Source organism: Drosophila santomea, chromosome 3R (assembly GCF_016746245.2).
Source record: "Drosophila santomea strain STO CAGO 1482 chromosome 3R, Prin_Dsan_1.1, whole genome shotgun sequence".
In the NCBI taxonomy this organism is placed as follows: Eukaryota; Metazoa; Arthropoda; class Insecta; order Diptera; family Drosophilidae; genus Drosophila; species Drosophila santomea.
This window is the reverse complement of record NC_053019.2, coordinates 7861041-7886159: the sequence shown is the minus strand read 5'-3', so window position 1 is coordinate 7886159 and position 25119 is coordinate 7861041. Positions and strand designations below refer to the sequence as shown.

General features: G+C 42.4%; 4 protein-coding genes across 4 annotated transcripts; 1 reads left to right on the top strand and 3 right to left on the bottom strand.

Moving 5' to 3' along the window:
• Positions 1–79: 79 nt before the first annotated feature.
• Positions 80–1290, bottom strand: LOC120454460 (probable peptidyl-tRNA hydrolase 2). Its single transcript, XM_039639774.2, has 2 exons — positions 1003–1290; positions 80–702 (listed from the first exon to the last, which is right to left on the bottom strand). Exons 1-2 carry the CDS (start codon positions 1189–1191, stop codon positions 331–333), a joined length of 561 nt encoding a protein of 186 aa, XP_039495708.1. The 5' UTR covers positions 1192–1290; the 3' UTR covers positions 80–330.
• A 533-nt stretch (positions 1291–1823) lies between these two features.
• Positions 1824–3327, top strand: LOC120454461 (signal peptidase complex catalytic subunit SEC11A). Its single transcript, XM_039639775.2, has 4 exons — positions 1824–2040; positions 2100–2359; positions 2892–3069; positions 3129–3327. The coding sequence occupies exons 1-4, from the start codon at positions 1972–1974 to the stop codon at positions 3177–3179; spliced, it is 558 nt and encodes a 185-aa protein (XP_039495709.1). The 5' UTR covers positions 1824–1971; the 3' UTR covers positions 3180–3327.
• LOC120454458 (methylated-DNA--protein-cysteine methyltransferase, inducible) lies at positions 3156–3977 on the bottom strand. Its single transcript, XM_039639773.2, has one exon. It carries the CDS (start codon positions 3900–3902, stop codon positions 3324–3326), a length of 579 nt encoding a protein of 192 aa, XP_039495707.1. The 5' UTR covers positions 3903–3977; the 3' UTR covers positions 3156–3323.
• A 2737-nt stretch (positions 3978–6714) lies between these two features.
• On the bottom strand, positions 6715–24690 carry LOC120453714 (homeotic protein labial). The gene is made up of 3 exons (XM_039638537.1): positions 23106–24690; positions 8190–8608; positions 6715–7618 (listed from the first exon to the last, which is right to left on the bottom strand). The coding sequence occupies exons 1-3, from the start codon at positions 24322–24324 to the stop codon at positions 7364–7366; spliced, it is 1893 nt and encodes a 630-aa protein (XP_039494471.1). The 5' UTR covers positions 24325–24690; the 3' UTR covers positions 6715–7363.
• Positions 24691–25119: the final 429 nt, after the last annotated feature.

The window sequence follows — 25119 nt, the reverse complement described above, 5'->3', positions numbered from 1 at the left end:
AGTTTTAGAATGGTACACAAGGCAATAAATAGTTGGCTTAAGCTAGGGATTTCCCACTGACCCCTACAAAAAATATACGTTTCGGAGCTTTGCAGTTCCAGGCCGGACTGTCAATCGTTTAATATTTTATAGCTCGGTTCACAGTAAACGTAATAACGTAAATCTTAGCCTAACTTGCACGTCGCAGTCGTCCTCCTATCCGAGGGCATGACGCAATCCTTAGCCTTTCCCTCGCTCCAGCGATGCGCCCTACTGCTTTGTGAATTGTCGGGTTGCACTTGAGTGAGTTAGTAATGCCAATGGCCTGTGAGAGTTTCCGTAGTGCGGATCTTACAGCAACTTCAGGTGGCCGGTAACCCGGTCGATGTCTGCGGCAGCCGCTGGGCCCACGGCTAGCACAGTCTTGGAGTTAGCCTCTATTTGTGTGCGACCGGCGTCGCGAATGAGACACGTATTCAGTTGCTGGCGCTCGGCTGCCTTCTTGATGGTCATCAGCTCCGCCTCGCTGTCCACACGTACGGCTATCTTGGCGCAACCACAGTTCTCCCACGCCCGCAGTAGTCGAGGCGTCCTGACCACCGCCCGCTGGTAAGCACCCACCGCTCCGTGGCCACACTGCGCGGCAATCTTGCCCTTGCCCATCTTGAGGTCGTTGCGCACCACCAGGACCATCTTGAAGTTGTCGTTGAAGCCTCCATAGCCCTGCAATTTTAAGAAAGTCCGGATATCCGTTTTTGTTTTATAAAATCAAGCTTTTGTGATTATGAAATAAGTACTTATTTTGACGAATATTACGGGAAAAAAGAGAGAATGGCATTTCGAAAAGTCCTTCCGAACAAAAAGTTTAAAAGGCCCAAGTGTGGCAATGCTATTACTGTGACCACAGGCCTACGCATTCTAAATGTGTTGCATTTGATTCTAACACAAGTTCCGAGTACCAGGTTCGCAAATGGAAAGGACATTGGGGGCATCGAACACCTTCCGAGCGGCTTTCCTTCTCACCTTATCGGAAACTGAAGCCTCGGAACCGCGGGGCACCGAAGATCCCACTGAGAACGAGGCCGCCGCTTCTTCGGCGGAAGTTTCCTTGGCATCGCCTCGCTTCAGGGCGTAACGGTAGCCCACGAAGAAGGACAGCATCACAGCCAGGCCATTGATGATCTGCGCCGAGTCCAGCAGTTTGTCGCCCATCCTGCTTCCTTTAGTTGATATATATTTCGCGAGAAAACGCAACCGATGGCGCTCACTTCACGTTTTCGCATGCGGTCACACCAAGTGCGGAAAAAGTTATTGTCACATTGTAGTGAGAGTATGTCAAGATATCGATTGTTTGGTCCGGCAGCACTGTCGCTTATAATACTTTAATACTGTTAAGCTAAAAATATATTAAAAAACAACGATTAATTTAAGTGACCGAGCTATTAATCAATATATTCTTTATAATATTTAAATAGAAAAAAAGGTTAAAACATTATTTAAAAAATTTCGTTTTTAATGAAATATTACTTAAAATATTTTCTTTTAAATTTAAATAAATCAAAGCTTTGGTATAAATAGTTCTGTGTATGATAGATAAAGAATGGAAAATTATCATTTTTCAATTTGTATATTTCCATAAATAACTATTAATGAATATCAGTACCGAGTAACCTTTAAGCCATTCCTACGGTAACTATACTTAGCTAATCCAAGCGGTAACTCTGACAATACATAAAGTTTATTTCTAAAATAAATTTCATAAAAAAGCGGGAGAGTTACAATAGTGTGGTCAAGCCATAGTTCCACACAATTCCACTCTTACTCGTTTGTGGCTGAAGTTCTTGTTGCCGGTCTGGCATCTCTGCATAAACATACGTGTCGGAAATTTTCTGTCTTCGTGGACGAAGCCGAGAATCTTTGTTAAGGACCTTTTCGATTGCATTTATATAGGTTAATATCCTCCACAAGGACTCCAATAACACAGCCGCAGCCATGGGCGTAGCCAGCATGTTGCAGATCGACGAGATGCTGGGCGACTTCAACAGAATGAACAAACGTCAGGTAAGCAGCGCCGCTCCTCCAGCAATGCACCCATATAGCATTATTTTCCCTTCCCACAGTCACTGTACCAGGTGCTGAGTTTCGCCATGATCGTCTCCTCGGCGCTGATGATCTGGAAGGGCCTGATGGTGGTCACCGGCAGCGAGTCGCCGATCGTGGTGGTGCTCAGTGGCAGCATGGAACCGGCTTTTCACCGCGGCGACCTCCTCTTCTTGACTAACTATAAGGAGGAACCGGTGCGCGTCGGTGAGATCGTTGTCTTCAAGGTGGAGGGCAGGGACATACCTATTGTGCATCGCGTCATCAAGCTGCACGAGAAGTGAGTTTCCTGGGGCGGGTTACATTAACAAATCCCGGCAGGGGTTTGCATTGGTCATGGTGATCGTCATGGTCATGGGTGCTTGCTGTTCAAGTAGGCATTTTTACATCCTTGATCAGTAGAAGGAAGGAAAGGGAACTAAGTTTTGAAGTTAGTGAGTGCCTTTTTGCATGTCGCGTTGTCTTATTTGGTTTTAAACATTTGTTCTTCATATTTTTAAACTGCTCTACCGCTCGTATATGAGAAGGTACACGGAACACAGTGGCTACTAAAAGTATTCCTCCAGCAATGAAGGAAAAAGCTAATCATTTATGTAGATTACTTATTTTTTATAGGGTTTAAATTAAATTAATGTTGCATTTAATTGCTTTAAAGCATTGTTGTTTTGAATTTGATTTAAGCTTAAACGGTACTTGAAGTCCGCTGCAATACCAATGATATTAGCTAATTTAGCGATAGAAAAAGTAGTGGGTTCGTTGCGAATGTACATATTAACAATCTAAAACCATGCTTATCGCAATCTTTTTAACAGAGAGGATGGATCCGTCAAGTTCCTGACCAAGGGCGACAATAACAACGTGGACGACCGAGGCTTGTATGCACCCAATCAGCTGTGGTTGACCAAAAAGGACATTGTGGGCCGGGCCAGGGGCTTCCTGCCCTACGTGGGCATAATCACGATCTTCATGAACGAATATCCCAAGGTTAAGGTAAGTTTGGAGTCTTTTGTGCTTTGCTCCCTACTAAGCCCGATTTTTCATCTTTCCAGTGGGCCATTCTCTCTATCTTGGCAATTTTCGTGCTGCTGCATCGGGAATAGAGGGAGACGCTCTTATTTTGTAGGTACAGTTTATAAGTAGGAAGTGCACAATCTCGAGCCTGTCTGCATTTTCAAATTCCTTACCACCCAACAGTAAGACCTTTGTGCGGAGTTGAGTTTCAATAAAGATACAAGTAACACTTTTTAATAGTTCTCTGATTTTTCATGGGCCAGGAGCTGCTGCTTGAGGACTGGTCCCCAGTGGAACTTTGAATCTCCATTTTGTGAAACAATCCTGTGGCACGGAATGAGGATTGCTACGTCATTCCGTGCCACAGCATTGGCCACTGCTCTGACTGCCGTTGGACGACCCATGCGTTCGGCCAGTTGGGAGTAGGTGCAGGTCTCTCCCCTTTTTATATCCACCAGAGCTCTCCATACGGACAGCTGGAAATCGCTTCCAAAGATGGCAATGGGAATCTCCTCCGAGTTCTCCTTGTCGCCTCCGAACAGTTTATCCGCAACCAACTTGACCGTTTTATCGTCCTTCCAGAGTTCGGATTTTGGCCACCGCTTTCGGACCTCATTGTAGGTCCTGACAATGTTTTCATCCACGAAGTGAAGCACAGTAACTGCGACTTGGTCTTCCGAGTCCCCGGCTATTGGCTTAATTACCCCCATCATCATCTGACCAAACTTGGTCGTCAGGAAACTGAATCGGATGGTCTTTGGCGGTTCCTTCAGTGTCACCAAACGAACCTGCGTATTCTGGGCAATCCACATCGTTATTTACCGCGTACTTTCGTAGTCACACTTAAATGAATTTCGTGATTACTAAAATATAATGTGACCATAGGTAGAGCGCCAAAAAAAGGATTTTGTTGTTTTTGTTTTTCGTTGTTTCATTTTCATTTGCTCTCAGCTGATCTAATGTTGCCATACGGCATTGGTACAATTGCCTACGAATGTTTTCATAAAGTTGGCAGTAGAACGTCATTTACAGCAATGACTTCCTGCGCTGTTATACGTCCTCTCTGTTATACGCGTTAATCGTAGTGTAAAAGGGTATACTAGATACTTTTCTTTTTTATGCCACTACAACGCCCACAAATCGCGCAAAATACTGTCACGCTCACACTTTTGAAAAATGTGAAACACGCCCAAATTTTAAATTGTATTTATACCCGTTACCCGTTAAAGTAAAAGGGTATACTATATTCGTTGAAAAGTATGTAACAGGCAGAAGGAATCGTTTCCAACCATATAAAGTATATATATTCTTGATCAGGATTAATAGCCTAGTCGATCTGGCCATGTCCGTCTGTCCGTCCGTATGAACGCTGAGATCTCAGGAACTACAAAAGCTAGAAAGATTAAGCATACAGATTTCAGAGACATAGAAGCAGCGCTAGTTATTCGATTCATGTTGCCACGCCCACTCTAACGCCCACAAGACGCCCAAAACTGCCACGCCCACACTTTTGAAAAATGTTTTGATATTTTTTCATTTTTGTATTAGCCTTGTAAATTTCTATCGATTTGCCAAAAAACTTTTTGCCACGCCCACTCTAACGCCCACAAACCGCCCAAAGCTGCCACACCCACACTTTTGAAAAATGTTTTGATATTTTTTCTTTTTTGTATTAGTCTTGTAAATTTCTATCAATTTGCCAAAAAACTTTTTGCCACGCCCACTCTAACGCCCACAAACCGCCCAAAGCTGCCACACCCACACTTTTGAAAAATGTTTTGATATTTTTTCTTTTTTGTATTAGTCTTGTAAATTTCTATCAATTTGCCAAAAAACTTTTTGCCACGCCCACTCTAACGCCCACAAACCGCCAAAAACTTTCAGTGCTGAAATTTCTTCTTCGCACATCCACTAGCTGAGTCGGGTATCAGATAGTCGGGGAACTCGACTATAGCGTTCTCTCTTGTTTTGTTATGAAATGTAAAAAAAATAATGTGTAATGCTAACAAGATTAATGTAGGTTTCTTAATAATTAAATTATCTTTTTGGGCAATTTACACAGCCACTGTAAAAAGTCTTTCACTCTATTTATTGCAAAACTGCGAAGTTGAAGCAAAGCGATTTCTGCGGCACCCCTGAAAAATATATGTAACTATATTTTGGGCATTTTACTTATTTTCACTACTTTTTGTTTTGATTGTTATACCCGTTAATCGTAGAGTTAAAGGGTATACTAAATTCGTTGAAAATTAAGTAACAGGCAGAAGGAAGCGTTTCCGACCATGTAAAGTATATATATTCTTGATCAGGATCAATAGCCGAGTCGATCTGGCCATGTCCGTCTGTCCGTCCGTCTGTCCGTCCGTATGAACGTCGAGATCTCAGGAACTACAAAAGCTAGAAAGTTGAGATTAAGCATACAGACTCCAGGGACATAGACGCAGCGCAAGTTTGTTGAATCATGCTGCCACGCCCACTCTAACGCCCACAAACCGACCAAAGCTGCCACGCCCACACTTTTGAAAAATGTTTTAATATTTTTTCATTTTTGTATTAGTCTTGTAAATTTCTATCGATTTGCCAAAAAACTTTTTGCCACGCCCACTCTAACTCCCACAAATCGGCAAAAACTGTCAGTGTTGAAGACTCTCCTCGCACTTCCACTAGCTGAGTAACGGGTATCAGATAGTCGGGGAACTCGACTATAGCGTTCTCTCTTGTTTATTTATTGCCTACAATTTGTAACTAAACCTTTTGCGAGTTAATGATTCTATTCTGAAAATTTTTTTTTCTGTTCTTTTTTTTTCTTATTTGTTGGTTTATAAATGTAACGTAGCAAAAATAGTACTTTTAATAAAATAAGTTTAAAATACTTATATACATGTCTTGCATGCTTAAGGAATGTGTATTTATTTAGTCTGAAAATAAACCGCAAAAGTGAAATATCTTTTAATATTAGTTGTTAAAGCTAGATTGATTTCTCTTTAGTTCAAGACAATCCACTTTTTCTCTTTTCCTTAGCAATATTTTAACTGTTAATTTAAAATGCAAGTAAGTTAGTATTCATTATTATTTAAAAAATGTAAGCTATTTACTGGTTTAATCATGAATTAATTCCAACGAAAAAAATAGAATGGAGTCCCGTTCTGATTTCAGGTTTCTTAAAATGTCATATGTGGACTTAAAACCCTATCTATCAACCATATGCAAAACCGTTTTTGTCAAAGGAGTTTGATGAATTTCCTGGATATTTTTCTTGTCGCAAAAAGATCAATAAATCACAAAAAATTCACATTTTCACAAACATGTGATCAATTTAAATATATAAAACCTAATCCCCCAGCCATATCTGTCCATAAAATGATAGATTTGCATATGGTATTTTGACCATGGCTCTCGCTCTGCAATTAATCAAGATATCATAGGCAGTATTTGGTTTGGTTTGTGTGTCGGCTGCCCTTTCCAGTAGAAATCCCCAGTCGAATGTTACTTCTCTTATCGGTGTACTTGGAAATCGGAGATTACCAAAAATAAATACGTCCACAATTCATCGGAGATATGTTTGTAACGCCCACACTCGCAATAACTTGTCCACATTGTTTATTAACAATTTGCAATCGGGTTTCGTTTATTGTTTCTTCATACAAGTGGAGTGGAGTACAGCTATAATTATATTACAATTAGGACTAGATTAAATATACAGACGTACATCAAGATTGATTTACCACCGATTACTTTTAAGCACAAAACGAATAACTCGGGCATCCTAGAACTTAGCTAATAATACTACAGACGAGCTCTGGTGGTGGCGGGTGGAATCTAACTAGGGGTTTCTACTAGGTATTATTGTTACTACTAGTTATTGGAAAGTTTTAAATAGTTTAGATATATGTTTTGATTCTGTTTGTATCAATATTTTTTGTCAATTGCTCTGCGTGCTTTTAAGTAAGTTTCTTTTTAATTTAACCCTGAGTTTAGTTTAAGCTAGTTCAACAAACTTCAGCTGCGGCAATGCGAAATGTAAGTGTAAGTATTTACATCCCCTACATGAATATGGCACCTAGATTCCACTAGTTGCTAGCGTTTGATTACAGATTTTAATTTGCTATGTGTGTGATATATTATTTCTTTCATTATCTTGTACCCTCGCCTAGTTTAGTTCTTCCGATCTTCTGTGCACTTTCTATTAATTTATCACAACGAAATGCGTCAATATTTTGGCGGTAGCAACAACAATAGCATAACAATTACAACCATCAACGAAGAAATCCATTCAACTTTGTTGGGTTGTGGGTGCTGTTAGTGTCATGGCTGTTGTGGGTCCTGAAGCTGCTCCTGTGGCCAGGTCATTCCCGCCCAGATCGCTGCCCTGCGACTTCACCTGTAGTTCCGTCGGCTGTGGTTGCTGCTGCGACGGCTTCTCGCTGATCACGGACGTGGAGTGCTGCGTCAGGATGTCCGCCGGAATAAGGCCCTCCTTCACACGCTTCTTCTGCTTCATGCGGCGGTTCTGGAACCAGATTTTGACCTGCAAGCATAGTGGGTAACATGTTAAAGCCAATTTCGAGATAGATATCTTAAATCAAGTCAAACCTATTTACATTTGTGCCTTAATTTAATATAATATATCAATATGTACGGTGTTCTAAAAGCATGCATATTAGAAAAAAAGAGAGATTTCCTCGAATATCAGATACCCCCTACTCAGCTAGTGGGAGTGCGAACGTGAAAGTTCAACATTCTTTTTGTCACATCAATAGAAATTGGCAAAAATAAAAAAAAACTGAGCGTGGTACTTTTGGTCTGTTTGCGGGCGTTACAGTGGGCGTGGTTTAAAGGGGTTTAACAATTGTGGGTGCGTCAGTTCTTGCAGTTTTGGGCGTTAAAGTGGGCGTGGCAACATGGGTCAACAAACTTGCGCTGCGTCTATGTCTCTAGATCCTGCTTGTTTAATCTTAACTTTCTAGCCTTTACAGCTCCTGAGATCCTAGCGTTTATACGGACGGATAGACGGACATGGCCAGATCGACTAATTAATGAATTATGCTAAAAAAAATAGATCCTTGCATGCACATCTTTTTGATTGCTTGCTTTCTCACCTGGGTTTCATTTAGCTGCAACGTATTGGCGATTTCGATGCGTCGCGCCCGCGTCAAGTAGCGATTGAAGTGGAACTCCTTTTCCAGCTCGGTTAGCTGCTTATTGGTGAAGTTCGTGCGGCCGGAGTTGTTGGTGTTGCTGGAGAGGCTGCAGCTGCTCATTCCGGATCCGGATCCGTTGCCCAGACCCATGCCCATGCCGTTGGGATGGGAACTTCCCGCCGTCGCATTGTTGGCCATTATCAGGGAGTTCTGCACGGCAAGGACGCCTCCGATCCCAGGGGATCCGTTGCCCCCAACGACCACAGGACCGCTCCCGACGCCGGTGCCCCCGCCTCCTCCTCCGCGGCACATGTCCAGCTGTCCATTCATCTGGTAGTCGTGTATGCTGGCGATTGCACTGGCAGGTAGTTTCGGTGCTGGAAATATAAAAAGGAGGGTTGTCAGGCACACTGGGCAAAATTTGTACACCATAAAGCTATTAAATGGTATAATCTGTTCAGCAAGGAACGAGGTTGCTCATGCGCAAGATCAATTATTGGAATAATTACCCTTTAGAAACTTGGCACTACGTATAAACTATTTTAAACATTTAATACATTAACTAAGTACTAACGAAATGGTTTCTTCTAATCATTTAGTTACACCAATCAAACTTAAGTTTTATTAACTATTTAATGTGGCTATAAGGGATGCTAATTCAAAATACTATGCCGTCCTTTTTTTTCTATCTTCAACACGATATATTATTTTCGTGTAGCATGAGTTCTGTCCTCTTCTTTGTTGTGGTTCCATGGCAAAGGGAGTGAGATGCAGGTGAGGAGGCCGATCCCTAATGCTGATCCTTAGCTGTCGCAGCTAATCATTGTGAGAGTTCCGATCCTCGCCGGCTTATCTCCCCCAAGCCCTTTTGCCCAAAACTGTGTCCTTTCCGTTTGACTTTTGGCTTGTTTGCGTGATTTTGCATTTTATTCATAATTTGACATGCGCCCCGTGGCTAAATCCGACGATGATGAAAATAATTCCTTTTGGCCGTTTGCCTTTCCATAGAAGGATTTAACGCGCTCAATAGGTTTGTTTGAAAATATTGGGATTATCCTGACGGCGGGCATTCTGTAACTTATCTCTGGATCTGCGAGTTTGATTTTAGCTCTCACTTCGCTTCGTGGGAGGGTCAGGAATCATTATATTTGTAGGTTTGCCTCGGACCTGGAATCCTATTTTGGTCCGCAAAGTTGTTTAAGACGTGGTCATTGGAAATTTTTTTCTAATTTTTAATTGTCCTATAGATTATTGGAAAATTTAAAGGATAGATTTTATGCAACTAAAATAGTTTAAAGAAAACGTTTATCTTTTTTTGTAGTTTAATTTATGGAGTGTGGTGTAGTAGGGTATATAAATCGTTAGCTCATAAAAAACCTTTTAGCACAATCATAAATCTTAAGGAACTTTCCTACAGCACAAACCGATTAATGAGCATTATGCGGCCATCAGCCACCAACCTAAAGAGTTTCCTCATGGTCCGATGATGACGACTATCAAGTAAAAAAGTGCCGAATGGCGGCCATATTAGTTATCGAGTTGGTTTAACAGTTTTTAGTCAATTGGCCGCTATAGCAAGTGCTATAAATCAAGCCGGAAGCTACGAGCAATAAATAAATTTTACTAGCCGAATGAGTGATGAATTTATGACTTCTCCTCCAAGTGCTACTGGTACCCAAATTGGCATCCACAGTAGCTCGCGAGCACCTTTCGGGGATTTGGGAACTGTTTGCGGATCGATTGATAAGTGCCCAGTCGCTCTGGAAACGGTCTCGAACTCGGCTCTACTCCTATCGTAATGCACATAGGAATGTCCAAGAAAACAAGCCCCAGGATTATTGCATTTGAATTTCCCGCTCACAGTCAAACAAACTAAGCAAACCCCGCGGCAGTTGCACCGCAGTCACAGTCACAATCATAATCACCTTCACGTTCACATCCACATTCCCTCTCACGGTAGCAGTAATACTCGTAGCAGCACAGACTGTGACAGTTCAGTTGCGAGTTACTGCATTCCGGTTGGGCTGTCAATATGCCGTCGCCAATCGGTGAACAGTGGTGTGGGAAAGGTTAGAAAGTAATACATGGATCAGAGGATTTGGGGCATGAAAATCTATCCCTGTTCTAGGCACTTTTTTGTAATACCCTGTGGATAAAAGGCAGCGGTACAGAAGTTCCTTTCCTTCGAGATCCTTTGATCCTTAGTTCCTTTCCTATTGCCATTTAAACAAAAAAATATAATATGCAAAGTACTACATTTTTTTCTTTTTTACTCTGCTTTAAAAGTAGTGGTAGTCTCGTTATTTGAGAATTATCTGCTCTTGAGATGTTTTTCTTTTTAGATGGAAAGCAGAGATTATTACTTTATTACTTTATTTTTTAGCGTAAAGCACAAAGTTTTGTCCCCTTGGCATCTCCTGCTTCACTGTGGCACGGTGCGACCTCCGCTAGTGGCACGGCTGCCTCGCTCGATGCTGGTGTCGCTCGGGTTGTCAAACATGTCGCGGCCGGTTGGCGGCACTGTCGCTTTTGTCCGGCGCCAAATGATATCTACTTTGTAATATTAGTTTTAGAGAGCATTATCGGGGATCGCTTCCACTTCAGTGCTCCGAGCTCTGAGGATTCGGTGGGGAAAGAGAGGGGTAAGTGGAGCGGTGGAAAGTAGGGAAACTCCGAGGCATGCAGAGCCGCCCTCACCCCTCCCTGCTGAAGGCCATCTTGAGGGGGTGGGTTGGACGTTGGGCTGGCACCATGGCGCTTAGGTGACACTGTTGACAATCAATGTAAACAGCAGTGTGGCTGCAGCAGAATTTACCGAAGGGGCGGATGAGTGGGGAAGCACAGCAAAGGGGGGTAACTGGAGCAGCGAGGGGCGCCACGCCGAGTCAATGTAACTTGATAACATCTCAACTAGCGGTAATTACAATTGCAGGTTTAACGCAGCCAAACCATTGTTTGACTTTTGCATGTCTTCCTGTTCATCACACACACGGCTCTCGAGTGAAAACGTAGATGAGGAAAATCCGTGATTGTCCTAGCCAAGTTATGGGAGTCATTAAAATCATAAAAGTCATAAAATAGGCTTAAAGAAATCAGAGACTAATGAAAACTATTTCGATTTATCCTTAATGTTCGTGTGGGGGAACAACTACTTATAAAAATAAAAATGCTTTATAAAAAAATGAAGAATATACCGAGATAGCACAATTCAAAACAGACTTCAGAAAGTACTTAGATTGCCTACAAATCTTATTAATACCTTAAAACCAAAGTAACAACTAGTGCCAAGAATTGCGGCTTGTATTAAGATCATCTTGTACTGTTTTATTGATATATCAAATTGTTCGTCAGCTGTTATCTATTTCTACTAGTCTAGACTAGTCACACTTCAGAAAGTACTTAGACTGCCTACAAATCTTATGAATACCTTAAAACCAACGTACCAACTAGTGTCAAGAATTGCGGCTTGTATTAAGATCATCTTGTAGTGTTTTATTGATATATCAAATTGTTCGTCAGCTGTTATGTATTTCTACTAGTCTACCCTCTGGCCTTGAGTTCCACGGCCCAGTACAGTACAGTTCCCTGGGTTCGGTGAGTCATTCGCTGTAGAACGGCCATTTTGATATGATATAATGATATTATCACTTCTATTATGCAGGCGCCACTGCCACTTTACGGAGATCCCCACTCGCCCACATTCACACACTGGCTGGCAGTCTGTGAGCCGGGTGGCATTACATGGGGTCCGTTTTGGGGCGATTAAGTGGGCCTGAGACCCAACCCGTCGGACGTAGTGCGTGGAACGCCGTCTGGCCGCCGCAGCGGCTCAATTGATAATAATATTTAACTCGAGTGCAAATAGAAAATTATATTTCAATTAAAAGTAAATTGTTTTAATTGTTGATTAAACACAACATCAACGTCAACCTCAACGTCAACTTCAACGTCATGTGGCAAAAGTTTCGAGAATCTGCTCTAATCTGGGGCCATAAAAGCGCACCAGAAAAAAGCTGACCAAAAATGCTGACGATCGGGGGCTTTGGTGACGAAGTGATTGATCACCTGCAAGTAATTTATGGCCCCCTTGGCAAGGAACCGAAAGGGCCAATATAGACCAAAATATTTTGCAATAAACGGAGGCAGTGTTATTGGCCAGATGTTTGACTCCGGAGTTAGAATGACCAGAGGTCAGTCGGCACTAATTGAGTTGGCAATCTCAGCCAATAACCCTTTTCTGGGGAGGGTTGATCCAGCTAATTAGGCACAGTCAACACTGATTGGAAAGTCGAGGTTCGAAGTTAGGACCCTCGGAATCGGACTCTGACTCTGACTTGACTAAACTGGCATAATCCCGTCGAAAATCCACTAGCCATGTCCATTCATTCTGTCAGTTTTATTTGCCGCCTGTCAACCCGAGACTTTTTCCACATGTCATGCGATGATGCAGTCGTATCGTGGTATCTACGTACATTTCAAACACGAATCGTGAAATGCACAATACCCGAATTCCCATAATTGTATCTACAGATCATCGTTCCCCAAAAATACACAACCCGCTGCCACCAGAGGTAAGGTAAAGTTTTCCAGCTTAATTGAAAGTTTTGTATGGGCATAGCAGACGTCCCGCGGCTTATTAGTCACGATGTCTAACACACATGGAAATCGTTCGACAAAGGGTACGAGATATTTGAAAGAAATCCAAAACGAAACCAATGGGAGTTGTCTGAGTCAGATATTAACCCTCCATAGGGAATTGAAAAATGTCTCAACTGGCGCCCGACACACATTTTCTTAATCTTGTTAACTGTCTCTTCTGTCTCCCCGGAAGAAGTTTTCAATTTCTTATCGAACATCTTGATCGGGTGTTTACCTTTCGGAAAATTATGTCGCCGTCACACACAAGACAACGCAAACTCGATTTAAATATTTACACAGGCACTCGAATGCACATATTTGTGTTATCTTAGTAGCAACGTTTTGGCTACTGTTTTCTGTTTATTCTACTTGTGTTTTCCATTCCATAGATTACGCTGAATTCCGGTAGCAATCTGATAGACCCGAAAATCAAAATTGTCGACATTACTATATTTGTACTACATACTTTTTGCCGATAAGAAATGGCTCAACATAGGGACCTAAAGTACGTTTAAATTAAATTAGGCATGTTCTATCGAGGCGATTGTGATATGGTTAGGATTATATGCTAGAGGGTTTCGGGTTACCATGAAATGTTCAGAATGAATTCGGCTGGAATGGAGAATAACTAAGCTTATTTTTGCTTGGAAGATAACTCAACAAAATACAAAGAGGCATGCTTTTCAATACCATATTTTGTGAATCTATTCGAGTATTATATATGTACATATAAAATATTCCTAGCACATGTAGAATGAATACGTTTACCGTTTCATTTCATTTTAGTCCTGTATTTATTTAGAAATTTAGTTAAGTTTGATAATTATTTGTTAGATTATCTCTTCCTTCTATGGCGATAATTGGCTGAAGTAGTTTTTCTATTCCCCGGCCGATAGCAGTGACAACTCCACGTTTCCGACTAAAAGCCTTTTTTGGGCTTATTATTGTTGGAATTTTATTTTTAAGTTTAGGCTAGAGTGTTTGGTGTGCACATAAATAGCAGTGAGTAAGTGAGCAGTGAAATTACTGATTCCAGGGGGTGGGTGAAAATGGAGGGGGTTGGTTTTTCATTTGTATGAGTTACAGCTGCTCGCTTGGTCTTGTGTTAATTCAATTCAATGGCAGCAAAGCAGCGAAAAAAGTAAAATCTTAATTCGAATAATACATTCTGACAAGATGACGGATCACCGAACGAAAATGCACGAACACATGCGCAGATGTGTGGATGTGTGGATTTTCATAGTTTCCCTTTTTGTATTCGTACATACATGTACTTCGTATATACGGACATTTGCTGAAGAGCCGTTGAAATAAGCAAAATAAGGGTGTTTGATAGGGTCTAAGAAAAGAAGGAAGAAAAAATGCTCGAATAAAAATGGCTGCCAAATGCCAAAAAAATAACTGTGGGCTGGCACACATACTCGTAGAATACATATTTCTATATACTCCAGTTGCGTGTGCGTGTGGCTGACAGTCAACACTTTGAGTGGCTCCACTTGACATGGCCCTTAACGTCCAGGAATACCCCCTCGCAGGGCCCCTATTCAGTCCACCACTTTTTGATGATTTAATTCAATTAATGCTTCATTCGTTCGCACACGCGGCCATGGAGACGAGTATATTCGCACACACCAAGTATTTGCAAATTAAAATGTCAACAAAACAAATTTCAAAACATTTTGCCTCGCTCAAGTGTTTGGCAAAAAAAGGTTTCTGCTTTTGGTCCTTTGGCTGGCTTAAAGAAATATTTTCGACAATGATGCTAATGTCATCATCAATCTTCGTGCCTGCCGTGGAAATTCGTGCAGACAAGACGTCGAGCCTCAGACTTCAGGCCGTCGCCTTCAATTCTGCCGGTACATATGTATATGTACATACATACATATCTGGGACTTGGCCATAGGCCTACAGTTTGCTTTGGATTTTCCGAGGCCCCACAAAAAAGTGTGTGTATAAATTTTCATTAGACAAATTAACAAATTTTACCGACTGGTGCGAGGGGGTGGGAGGTGGTTTTGGGGCCTGCGAAGAGACAAGTGGCATTAGCCAAACTGGCAACTGACTTGACTTGTTTACATGAGATAATTTCTATATAATAAATCATTTTTCCTTCCCTGTGTATTTTTCGCTTAGCTGTTTCTACAAAATTGAGATTTTAATTTTTGTGTTATTTTTTGCTTGTCCTTGGATTGCAACTGTCATACGCAAGTGTTACGAGGCTTAGGAATCACTTGGGCATAAAATCACGAATCATGTGCTTCAAAGTACTCCCCATTCATTCGAACGTAGCGATGCCAGTCGATATGGCTACATGAATTTAATTGTAAGAATCTGTGTTAACGTAACAAAGTCTATGTGGAGAATGTAATAATAACTAGTGAAAGAGCTAAGATTTAATATTAAACATCGGAAGAATTTCATAATTTAATGTACTTATGAGTGTCTTATTACCCATGAGTTGCTTATGGATCATGGCAAATAAAAACATAATTATTTTTGTTGTTCACCATCAATTTTCAATCATTGAATCAAATCTTTTCAATCTAAACTAAGCCCGTATGGGGTCGTACAGTTAATACCCTGATACCAGCCTTCTGTCCCTAGTGGCCGAGCCTATAGCTAGATAGGATACATCCATCAGCCGGCTTCATTCCGGCGGAAATGAAAACCAAAACACTAAATAAATCAAGTCGCGGCCAAGTTGAAGTTCAAGCGTAAATGGCTAATGCCTTTCTGGCCACTAGAATGTCCACTTTAAGCCGCCTGATGTCTATTGTCGTTATCGGCGGTGTGGTGGGTCAGATCGGTTAGATCGGCAGTATTAGGCGTGGTGGACACCTTCCCTAATGTGCCCTGATATCGGACGGAGTGAAACGAAGTGCGAGGCGAGAGCAGTAAAATTGGGAACAATAATCGAAATCAACAATGGGACTTCAAATTGACAGCTTTCGTTTACTATTTTATCTACTGTGCGGGGTACGGAGAGAATTATTGAAATGAAATCACCAGCGCACACCGCCACACTGAGAAATAGAGACAATTGTAGAGCTCTGGGGCTCAGAGCGGTCCCTTTGATTCGCAGATCAATTGCTAAATACTCGAGCTTTTTGACCGACCATTCAAAGAGCACCGCAGAGCAAAAGTTTTCATTGCCCGAACCATTTGTCTCATTTTTTTGGCCACTTTTTTAAAGGGCAAATCCATTTGGTAACAGCTTAAATTGTTGGCCGACTACTGTTTGCCTCGTCAAATGATTCATTGGATCGCAAAGTATTTTGTATACAGACGCCGCTTACAGCGAAAATCCATTTTGTGTGGCATGGAGTTCCTTCAAAAAAGGGCTTTTAGAATTGGACGGAATTTCCGCATTTCTATTGATATAATTATGTTTTTAAATGTAAATATTAAGCACAATTATCAATTAAAGTCTTGGCCACATTTATTTGTCAGTAACAGCTTGGGCTTCACAACTGTCACAACTTCCGCAAGCGATAATCCACTTTACTTTCGCCCATAGACCACTTCAGGTGAAATATATTTTTAGTACACTGACTTAAAAATAGAGTTTATGTAGGTAAGGACAGAGGTGAACCCCAAATAAATCACAATCAATTAGCTATACATTGATAACCCTATCAGAACGAAAGTTTCCTGAAAAGTCGAAAGACTACGATGACGTTGTGCAATTTTGCAAGCGGAAAGAAGGGAAATAACAAACAAAAGGCCAACCCAACGATATTGATCCGCATTTATCGTCGATAACGCCATGGAGCTGGGGCCTGAGTGTGTTTGGGCTTGTGTCAGGGCACGTAACGCGATACTTATATAATTTACTAAATTATACACTTGAAAAGTATTAAGGCGGCCAGCGACGCCGAAGGAAACGGAATACGGGGCGCCATGGATATAGACGAAAAGAGAACCTTGGGCCAACGCCAACCGAATGCAAACAGCAGATAAGATATCCGTATCCTCCGCTTTTGGCGCACTGTTTGCACCAACTGTCCGCTCAGGCAAACAACTCCTCATCACAGTGTGTATATTTGTGCTTAATATTACATAACACAGCGCGAGCAAGGACATCGGGAATGCGCACCCTTGAGGGATATCCTTTAATGCAGCGGTGGTTGGGCTGCCACACATTTTCGAAACGTCAGTTTCCTCTTTTTTTCTTGGCCTCAGAGTACTGAGGGTATGTTAGAGCTCTGCCAAATTGATAGAGCACATTATGAAATCTTCTATGACTTTCCTTAAGCTGTCTTCGGTCTTTAAAATACAATTGTAAACCAGCCAAGTTCAAGTTTAATAATTATAAATGGAATAAACAATTATTCAATCACAGAGCTGTAGTTGAAATTGCAGTCGACTACGTCTTTAAAATCGAGACTAAGACTTAAGCTATTAACCCGTAGTACCCTGAAATTGGTAGTTCGAATCCCGCCTACACCGTTTCGTCTTACTTTTTTTGGGAGCAGCTCTTCCAGTTTCTCCCCCTTTCCAATCTCCATTGACTGTCACGCGGACTGGACTAATGTGCTTCCCATGTTGTCCCCAGAAACTCGCTTGGAATCGAGTCAAACCTTATGGAAATTATGGAAACTGACATTTTGGGTGTGTAAACGTCACTGAGGCAGTGCAGACGGAGTCCGGTTAGGATAGGGATTTGGATCCGAGACTGACCCTTTCCTGTCCTACTTAAGTGGTAATTATTGTAAGTACTGACCGGGGCTTATCGCCTAACAAATCGATTCGTTGATCGGGCAAAGGCTAGGCTCCTGGGGGTTTGGGGGTTTCCTTCGCACTTGGAGCCCCGAGCCCTGATTGGGGGGGGAAGTGTGGGGAGGGGGAACGAAAAACATAGAGCGGGGAAAGAAATTTAATAATACGCTTTCAAAAATGTTAACTCAGCGCGCGCCAGCGAACAAAATTTGTCACGACACATGCCATACATTTTTTTGGTCCCGGTTTGGACTTTTTTATTTTTGGCTGAGGTTGGAGGCGGTAAACGAAAGCCTGCGATAGCGATGGGAGCATGATGGAGAGCTTGAAACTTTCAACAAAAAAGTTGTAAGCCATTTGCACACAATGTGATGCTCAAAAAACTATTGCTTTGCAAAGAATTAATATAAAGTATATACTGTGGTATAATTTGTATCCCGTTGGCTGTGATCGATTGAATAAAAACTGCTGATTCGACTATAAATAATATATATATTCGATAAGTCTTAAGAAGTTCTGATTAAATTGCCTATCAACCTAATAATGTCTAAAATGTCTAATATTTAATGGACAATTTGATAATTAATTCGTCGACTAGAAGGGAATAATACATTTCGTTAAAAGTTTGTAGCAGGAAGAAGTGCTGGATAAGCACGTTTGTCCGTATGTCTCTCCGTATTAACTCGAGATCACGGGAACTATAAAAGCTAAAAAGTTAAGATTATACATGCAGATTCTAGAGTGTGTTTCAGGGTTAGTAACGGGTATCCGATAGTCGAGGATATCGACTATGGCGTTCTCTCCTGTTTTTCATCTCGCTTCGCTCACGCTGCGATCCCTAACCAACTGGTCTCTGCGACCCGGACAAAGGCAAAGGCAAAGGCAAAGGGAACAGCCACTGACGATGACGACGTGGGTAACAGACAGGCGGGCGGGGCTCCCGCTCCCAGTCGAGGTCTCAGTTCTGTTCGGTTAGGTTCAGTGCGGCTTGGATCGGCTGGGCTTGGGCAAGCGTTTGATGTTATCTCGCATTCCTGGTGGTCACTTTTCTATCCACAATATCATTTCATTTAAATAGTCTGCTTCATTTGGGGCAGGAGTCTTTGTTTCGGGGTTCTCGGTCGCCACGAGCTCGTTTATATACATATCTTACCAATTTCTGTTTTGAAATGCACGTAATTAATTCATTTCGTTTTCATTGTGGCACATTCGTCGCTCTTCGGTTCGCGTCGCGTGTTGGTGTCAAAAAATATCAAAACATCACATCAAATAAATGTTGAATAAAGCCAGCGAATGCCCCTCTTTGGCCACTCCCCTGACCCCTGAACCTCTGGTGGCCAAGAGAACTAACACCTTTGCAGCCTTTTGGCCAAAACTTCTCTGCTGTTTCTTTTTTCCAACAACATTTATGTTAATTCGAGTTTCCTTCACTTTTGTCAGCTCTTTTCATATTTCATATATTCCGGGCAGTGGCTTGCGTGTGGAAATTCCCACCCACCCTCGGGGGAGTGGGTGAAATTCACGAACAAAGTGGTAGATCGTTTAAAAAACAATAAAACACGAACAGAAACAGAAAAAGCAGCGAACTTCCAGTTACCATGCATTAATTAAACTGTTCAACCACAACAAGGCTAGCCCGCCTCGATGGGAACTTTTCAATTAGAACAGGGCCCACCAAAAGGCTAATAAAAACAAACAAAATTATCACCATGCCAGGTCGTAAAAACTTAATAATAAGGGATATAATAAGGGATATAAATTCGAAAGATAGAAGATAATCAATGATGGAGGGAGGAATTATGATGAGAGATTACCTCTTTTACCACTTCTGAAAAATGTTAGGATATTTTTCCGTTTTTATTAGTATTGAAATTTCTTTAGATTTGCCAAAAATCTTTTTGATACTCCCACCCTAACGCCCACAATTCGCCCATAAATGCCACCCCCACAGTTTTGAAAAATGTTTTGATATTTTTTCATATTTTTGTTAGTCTTGTAAATTTTTTCTCGATTTGCTAAAAATCTTTTTGCCACGCCCTCTCTAACGCGAGCAAACCGCCAAAAAATGTCAGTGTTGAAAGTTCTCCTTCGCAGTTCCACTGGCTGAGAAACGGGTATCAGATAGTCGGGGAACTCGACTATAGCGATCGCTCTTGTTAAAGTTAATTTTCTTTTGCACACTATGTGTCAGCTTATTCCACTGAAATCTCGCAAATGTTTAGTTCCTAAGAGTTCTAAATTCCATAACACTGACATTTGAATGATGGATAAGTTTTTCGTTTCCTTGGTCGGTTTATTTTTTATAACTATAGCTATTTTTAGTTTTATCTAGGTGTCATCATAATCTTGCCAAAAGTATTTTCGAGATTTCGCGCATTGATTGATATTGGTTACTAACAAAGTGGAAAGTTGTATCTGTGTATTTGTGTATCTTAAACCAATTCCTAGTCAGCGACAAATCCCTGTAAAAATGTGCATTAATCTTCATGGCAATGGGAGCAAGCTCCTTCCTCATTCCTGCTTCAACTTCAACTGATCTCTGTCTGGTTACTGAAAAATGCTGATTAACACATTAGAACTCTTTGAATCGTGGGCTGGTCAGCGGAAATCCAGTCGGTCGGTATGTGCGTGAATGCCAATATGTCGAACGCTACCATTTATAACCACGATTGCTGATTATGCTGTTTCCCTGCCTGAAAATGGATGACATGACAGATGGACCCAAGCATGTGCTCACAGCGAGCAGCGTCTCCAGCATCCAGCATCCAGTAACCAGAATCCAAGATGCAGCCCCAGCATCCCAGGGATTCCAGGGGAGCCACGAGGCAGCAGATCATTGCTCAGTGACAGTTCGGTTGCAGTGAGGCTCAAACGAGAGACTCTTATTTAAATAATCATTTTTTCTGACAGCCAACTCGACTTCCAGTTCCAGTTCGGCATGCCGAGGAGCAGCCCCACTTTCATTCTGGACTCGGGCTGCATCTCCCAGCCGCTGGATGCACGCTTTAATTGTTTGTTTGACTTGCGGTCGCCTCTGGAACACATCGAGAAAAATCATATTCCGTATCGAACTCAATGAACCCCTACTTGGTCTTAAAATTAAAATTGTAAAATTACCGAGATCAAATACCTTTTTGTTGAGTCACCAAAATAAAACTAAGATGGCTAGCATGCTATTTTCCAGTGCAGAAGAATAAAATATAATGGCATTAACAACAAATTTTTGAATCAACAATTTGTCTTTTCAACTAATTAATTTTCTTTCTGTGCAATCTACACCTCTCTGCCCCACCCAGCTCCCCATCTTAGCGCCTGACTCCACTTGCACGCGTCGGTAAGGTTCGGTTTTGGGTGCGGCGCGTGGGGATTTTGGATCGGCGGCGATCTGGGATCTGAGATCTCGGATCTCGGATCGGTTGCGTTCGACTCGGGCCACTGTGGCGTCGTTTAATTGAAAACGATGCATGTAAATGACACTTTTCAGCATTAATAAGAAAATATTTGTATGATTATTGGTGTAGCCGGGGGATTACGTTTGAACTGTAAGTGGTCCGAGGCACGATGCTCCGATATCAGTAATCAGCGTCAGTTGTGCAACTTGATTCATGAACAGGTTAAGTACATTACCAGACCCCCAAAAGCCAAATGAAATTGGTCAACAGGTTTGGGAGGATGGTTGGAATATGGCAATGTGGGTAGCAAATGCGGGGACAGTCTATTCAGGAACAAATATAATTCATTTTTTAGAGAAACCTTTCAGCATGGCCGCATACTTTAAATCATAAAATTATTTTTATTATAAATTTAAATTTTAATTTTACCCAAAAGGAGTAAAAAATATTCATATATGCATTTAAAGCTCGACCTTATGTTTGTTCTACAACCTTTCCCAACAATTATATTACAAAATTCAGGGTGAGCCATAAACACGTATGCCCCATTCAGTTAGTTGCTATTTATTTACTCGGCTGACCTCAAACTTTTTGAAAAGCAATTAAAGGCTTACGCTCGAATTTTATGCAATTCACGAAGTATCAATAAAAATACTCGTTTTTTCAGTGGCAGCTGCTTCTTTTGGATAATCGACGTTTTATTTATCGCATACAATACGGACTTTTCGAATCTTTTTTTTATCAATGCGAATACATTTTCTTAGCTGGCTAATTCCGAGATACAAAACTCCACTCGCGAATGTGACAAGTGACAACCTGACTGACTGCACAGGCATTGACAAAATTATCTGAAATATGCAAGAAATATGACAAAGGAGAGTCCAGGAGAACGGCGGATAATATGAGAGGCGGAAAGGGGCGTGGAGGTCGCGGAGCATTGAGATTTCGTAGCCGGGCTGTAGAGCGAGGGACAGAGGAGGGCGAAATCTTTGGCATTTGAAGAGACAGGCATATTTTTAGGTGACATGCCCCCGGTTGGACGTCTTTCTTGATATTCTGTCTGCCGCATCAATGCCGTTTCACGTTTGCTAATATTCTGCAGGGCTAATTGTTCATACTTGTGTTCATTCTATTGTTGATGGCTACGATTTTTAAGTGGTACCTATAAACATTCTTATGATATTGTTTAATCTTTTCGTTCGACGTAATTTCTTTCACATTTTTATTCGTTTTCTCTGGTTTTACTGGTTGACTGATTCTTGTATCTTGGCCTGTCAATCAGTTTTGAAAGTCATCGTTTTACGCTTTTTGGAATTTACTTGGGTTTCTTTCTTATGCTTTTCTTTAAATTACCACCATTCGTATGTATTAAACAGTGTGTATATCTTTGCATAATTACTGTCCGATAAACTTAATATATTCCGTAAGTTATATGGGATCTATGGAGCAAGCCATTTGAGTTGAAAAGTTAAATATGGCAATTAGCAAGGAATGCGGTTTTTTAATTGCCAGAGAATTTGTCTAATGAGACACGTTTAGTAACGCTTAGAACGCAAAAGTTGGCACGCAAAAAGGGCAAGTGCGTAAACAACTTAAAACCACTTAGAACAACTTACAAATTGTACAAATAAAATTGTACAAAGAAAGAAAAAAAGTTTGGAATTCTACCAATCTATTGACATTTGCAGTTACATTTTGGGGATTCTTTCCCTTTACGCCAACTTACATCATTCGAAACACATCAATCTCATAAAGCTAAAAAGATGAGATACAACATGCAGATTACAGAGATATTTATGTATATATCTAACTACGGTATACCAAAAATATAGTGACCACCCCATATGATAGGCCCCCGCCCCTCGACTATAGCGTTCTATCCTGTTGATTCTACAATGAGCGGGATTTTAATTTCAAAGGACTTTTTGATCAGTGCTAGAAATAAATAAAGAAAACTAAAATTGTAATAATCCAAACCCTGATATCATCCTGTGATTTGAATATCTCAATAGAAGGTTTTTTGTAACCATATTCCATATGTTCACAAACTCTTTAGGAACGGATAAAACTCGGATTATTTCAGTACAGTAAACCCTTTCTCAGCTTTCTTCCTAGCTCGACTTACCTTGGGGCTTAGGAACATTCCTCTTGAGCTGCATCCACTTGTAGGTGGGGATGCTGCTGGAATGATTTGGCGACTTTGATTGCGTGCTGGCAGGATGTGCTCCATTCGAGGCGGAGGTGGAGGAGGAAGTGGAGCTGCCAGGGGAGATCACTCCTCCGCGCTGCTGGCGACTCATTGCACCGTTGGGGGACACGGAGTTCTGATGGAGCTGCTGCTGATGTGCCGTTGGGGATTGGTTCTGCGGGTGTTGCGGTTGCTGGTGCGACTGCTGCTGTTGCTGCTGGACCTGTGGCTGTTGCTGGTGCGAGTTGGCGGCCAAGTTGGCCAGGTGTCCGTGGGGCAGGCCGTGGTGTATGTGGGCGTGCATACCCAGCGAGTCCATGGCATCCAGGGCATAGCTGCCGGCCAGGTGTTGCTGGTGGTGCCACATCTGCGACTGGGTGGTCTGCTGCATCATTGGATCCTGATCCTCCAGCACCAGTCCGGGAGCATAGCTGGCGTGCAGCACGGCGGCGTACTTCTCCTCGATCTGACCGGCATATCCGTGAACCGGGGCCTGAGCCTGTGCCGTGGGATACATGCAGTCCAGGTTGGTGTACATCATCCCATTCTCGGAGCTGATGATCGCTGCCTGTTGCTGAGTGCTGCTGGTGGCATTTGCATTGGCGGCACTGACAGGTGAGCTGTTGCTGGGTGGTGCAACTGTGGCCACGGCGGCGGTGGCGTAGTACGAGTGCACGGAGTCGCTTTCGTAGTAGGAGTCCGCCGGAGAGTGGCTAGTGGGGTGCAGCGGCGTGCCCGGGTTTCCCGTGGTCGCACTCGTCGTGATGCCGTACTCCGCCGCACTGGGGCTGAAGAGATGCGAGTGCGGATAGAGCTGTTGCTGCTGTGCCTGCTGCTGATGCTGTTGCTGTTGCTGCTGCTGCTGCACCACCTGGTGGCTGCTGGTGGGCGGTGGTGTCAGCTGCGCGTGCTGCTGCGGATAGTAGTTGCCTGGGGAGCTGCTCTCGTAGCCATTGTAGGTAAGGTGCTGCTGGTGCTGCTGCTGTATTTGCTGATGCTGTTGATGCTGCTGCAAGTGGTGCTGGTGTTGCTGCGGAGCAAAGTAGCTGCTGGCGTTGGCCGCCGCCACGGTGGAGGTGCTGTAGCCGTCGTAGGCATTGGCATGTGGGTGGTGGTGGTGCGGGTGGTTGCCGTACATGCTGCTTACGTCCATCATATTGTCCAGCCGGAACCACACTTGCTCGCCACTCCGATTTAACCGGTGTATCACTTAGTACTCTTCACTTGCAACACACAGTTCTTGTAATAGTTCAGTTGTTGGGTTCTCAAGAAAATTACGCGACGGTCAAGGGCTTTATCTCTTATCGAACCGAAAACACGACTCCCGGTGGCGATGACGACGACGTGCTGCCTGCGCGCTTTCCAAGTCGTGACTGATTACTGGCCCGAACCCGATTTCTTTCAGACCGCACAACCGCTGGTCTTGGCCACGCCTCCTGCAGGCAGCGTGTGGTCTCGCTTTCTCTCGTGGCTGATGCGTACGTGTTGCGACCGCCGTCTCGCTCGCTCCCAGGGATTTCTCGCATGACTGCCCTTATCAGTGGTTCGGGGGTTAGTCATACATATATATATATATGTATACCCGCATATCGACTACCGGTTTTTGGCAGTTGCCGTTTCCATTTAGATTTTCTCGTTCCCTGTTTGCCAGTTTTTTTTGCTTTTCGCCATGGCAGGAGCGGATTGACGTCCACTCAAGATGGGAGTTCTATGAAGGGAATGAAATTATGCAATGAACTGTTGTGCAACTGGCTGGGGATACTCACCAGTTGATAGAATCGAAACCAAATGATCCTTTAATACTGGGAAACATTTATGTACATAGCTTATCGGTCCACCATTTTAGCCATTTTTTACAAACCTCTTCCTGATTTTACTTTAAATTGCTTCGCAACATCCTTATAAACAGTCAATTTGTGCACTTATTAGACGTCCTCTTTTTCTCTAGAAG

Bases quoted from the DNA above. Each gene is read 5' to 3' on its own strand.
- LOC120454460 (XM_039639774.2), bottom strand. From the start codon at position 1,191: ATGGGCGACAAACTGCTGGACTCGGCGCAGATCATCAATGGCCTGGCT. The intron at 703-1,002 runs GTGAGAAGGAAA...TTAAAATTGCAG, and splicing joins AGGCTTCAGTTTCCGATAAG to GGCTATGGAGGCTTCAACGA.
- LOC120454461 (XM_039639775.2), top strand. From the start codon at position 1,972: ATGGGCGTAGCCAGCATGTTGCAGATCGACGAGATGCTGGGCGACTTC. The intron at 2,041-2,099 runs GTAAGCAGCGCC...CCCTTCCCACAG, and splicing joins ACAGAATGAACAAACGTCAG to TCACTGTACCAGGTGCTGAG. The intron at 2,360-2,891 runs GTGAGTTTCCTG...TCTTTTTAACAG, and splicing joins GTCATCAAGCTGCACGAGAA to AGAGGATGGATCCGTCAAGT.
- LOC120454458 (XM_039639773.2), bottom strand. From the start codon at position 3,902: ATGTGGATTGCCCAGAATACGCAGGTTCGTTTGGTGACACTGAAGGAA.
- LOC120453714 (XM_039638537.1), bottom strand. From the start codon at position 24,324: ATGATGGACGTAAGCAGCATGTACGGCAACCACCCGCACCACCACCAC. The intron at 8,609-23,105 runs GTAAGTCGAGCT...TTATATTTCCAG, and splicing joins GAATGTTCCTAAGCCCCAAG to CACCGAAACTACCTGCCAGT. The intron at 7,619-8,189 runs GTGAGAAAGCAA...CTATGCTTGCAG, and splicing joins TGCAGCTAAATGAAACCCAG to GTCAAAATCTGGTTCCAGAA.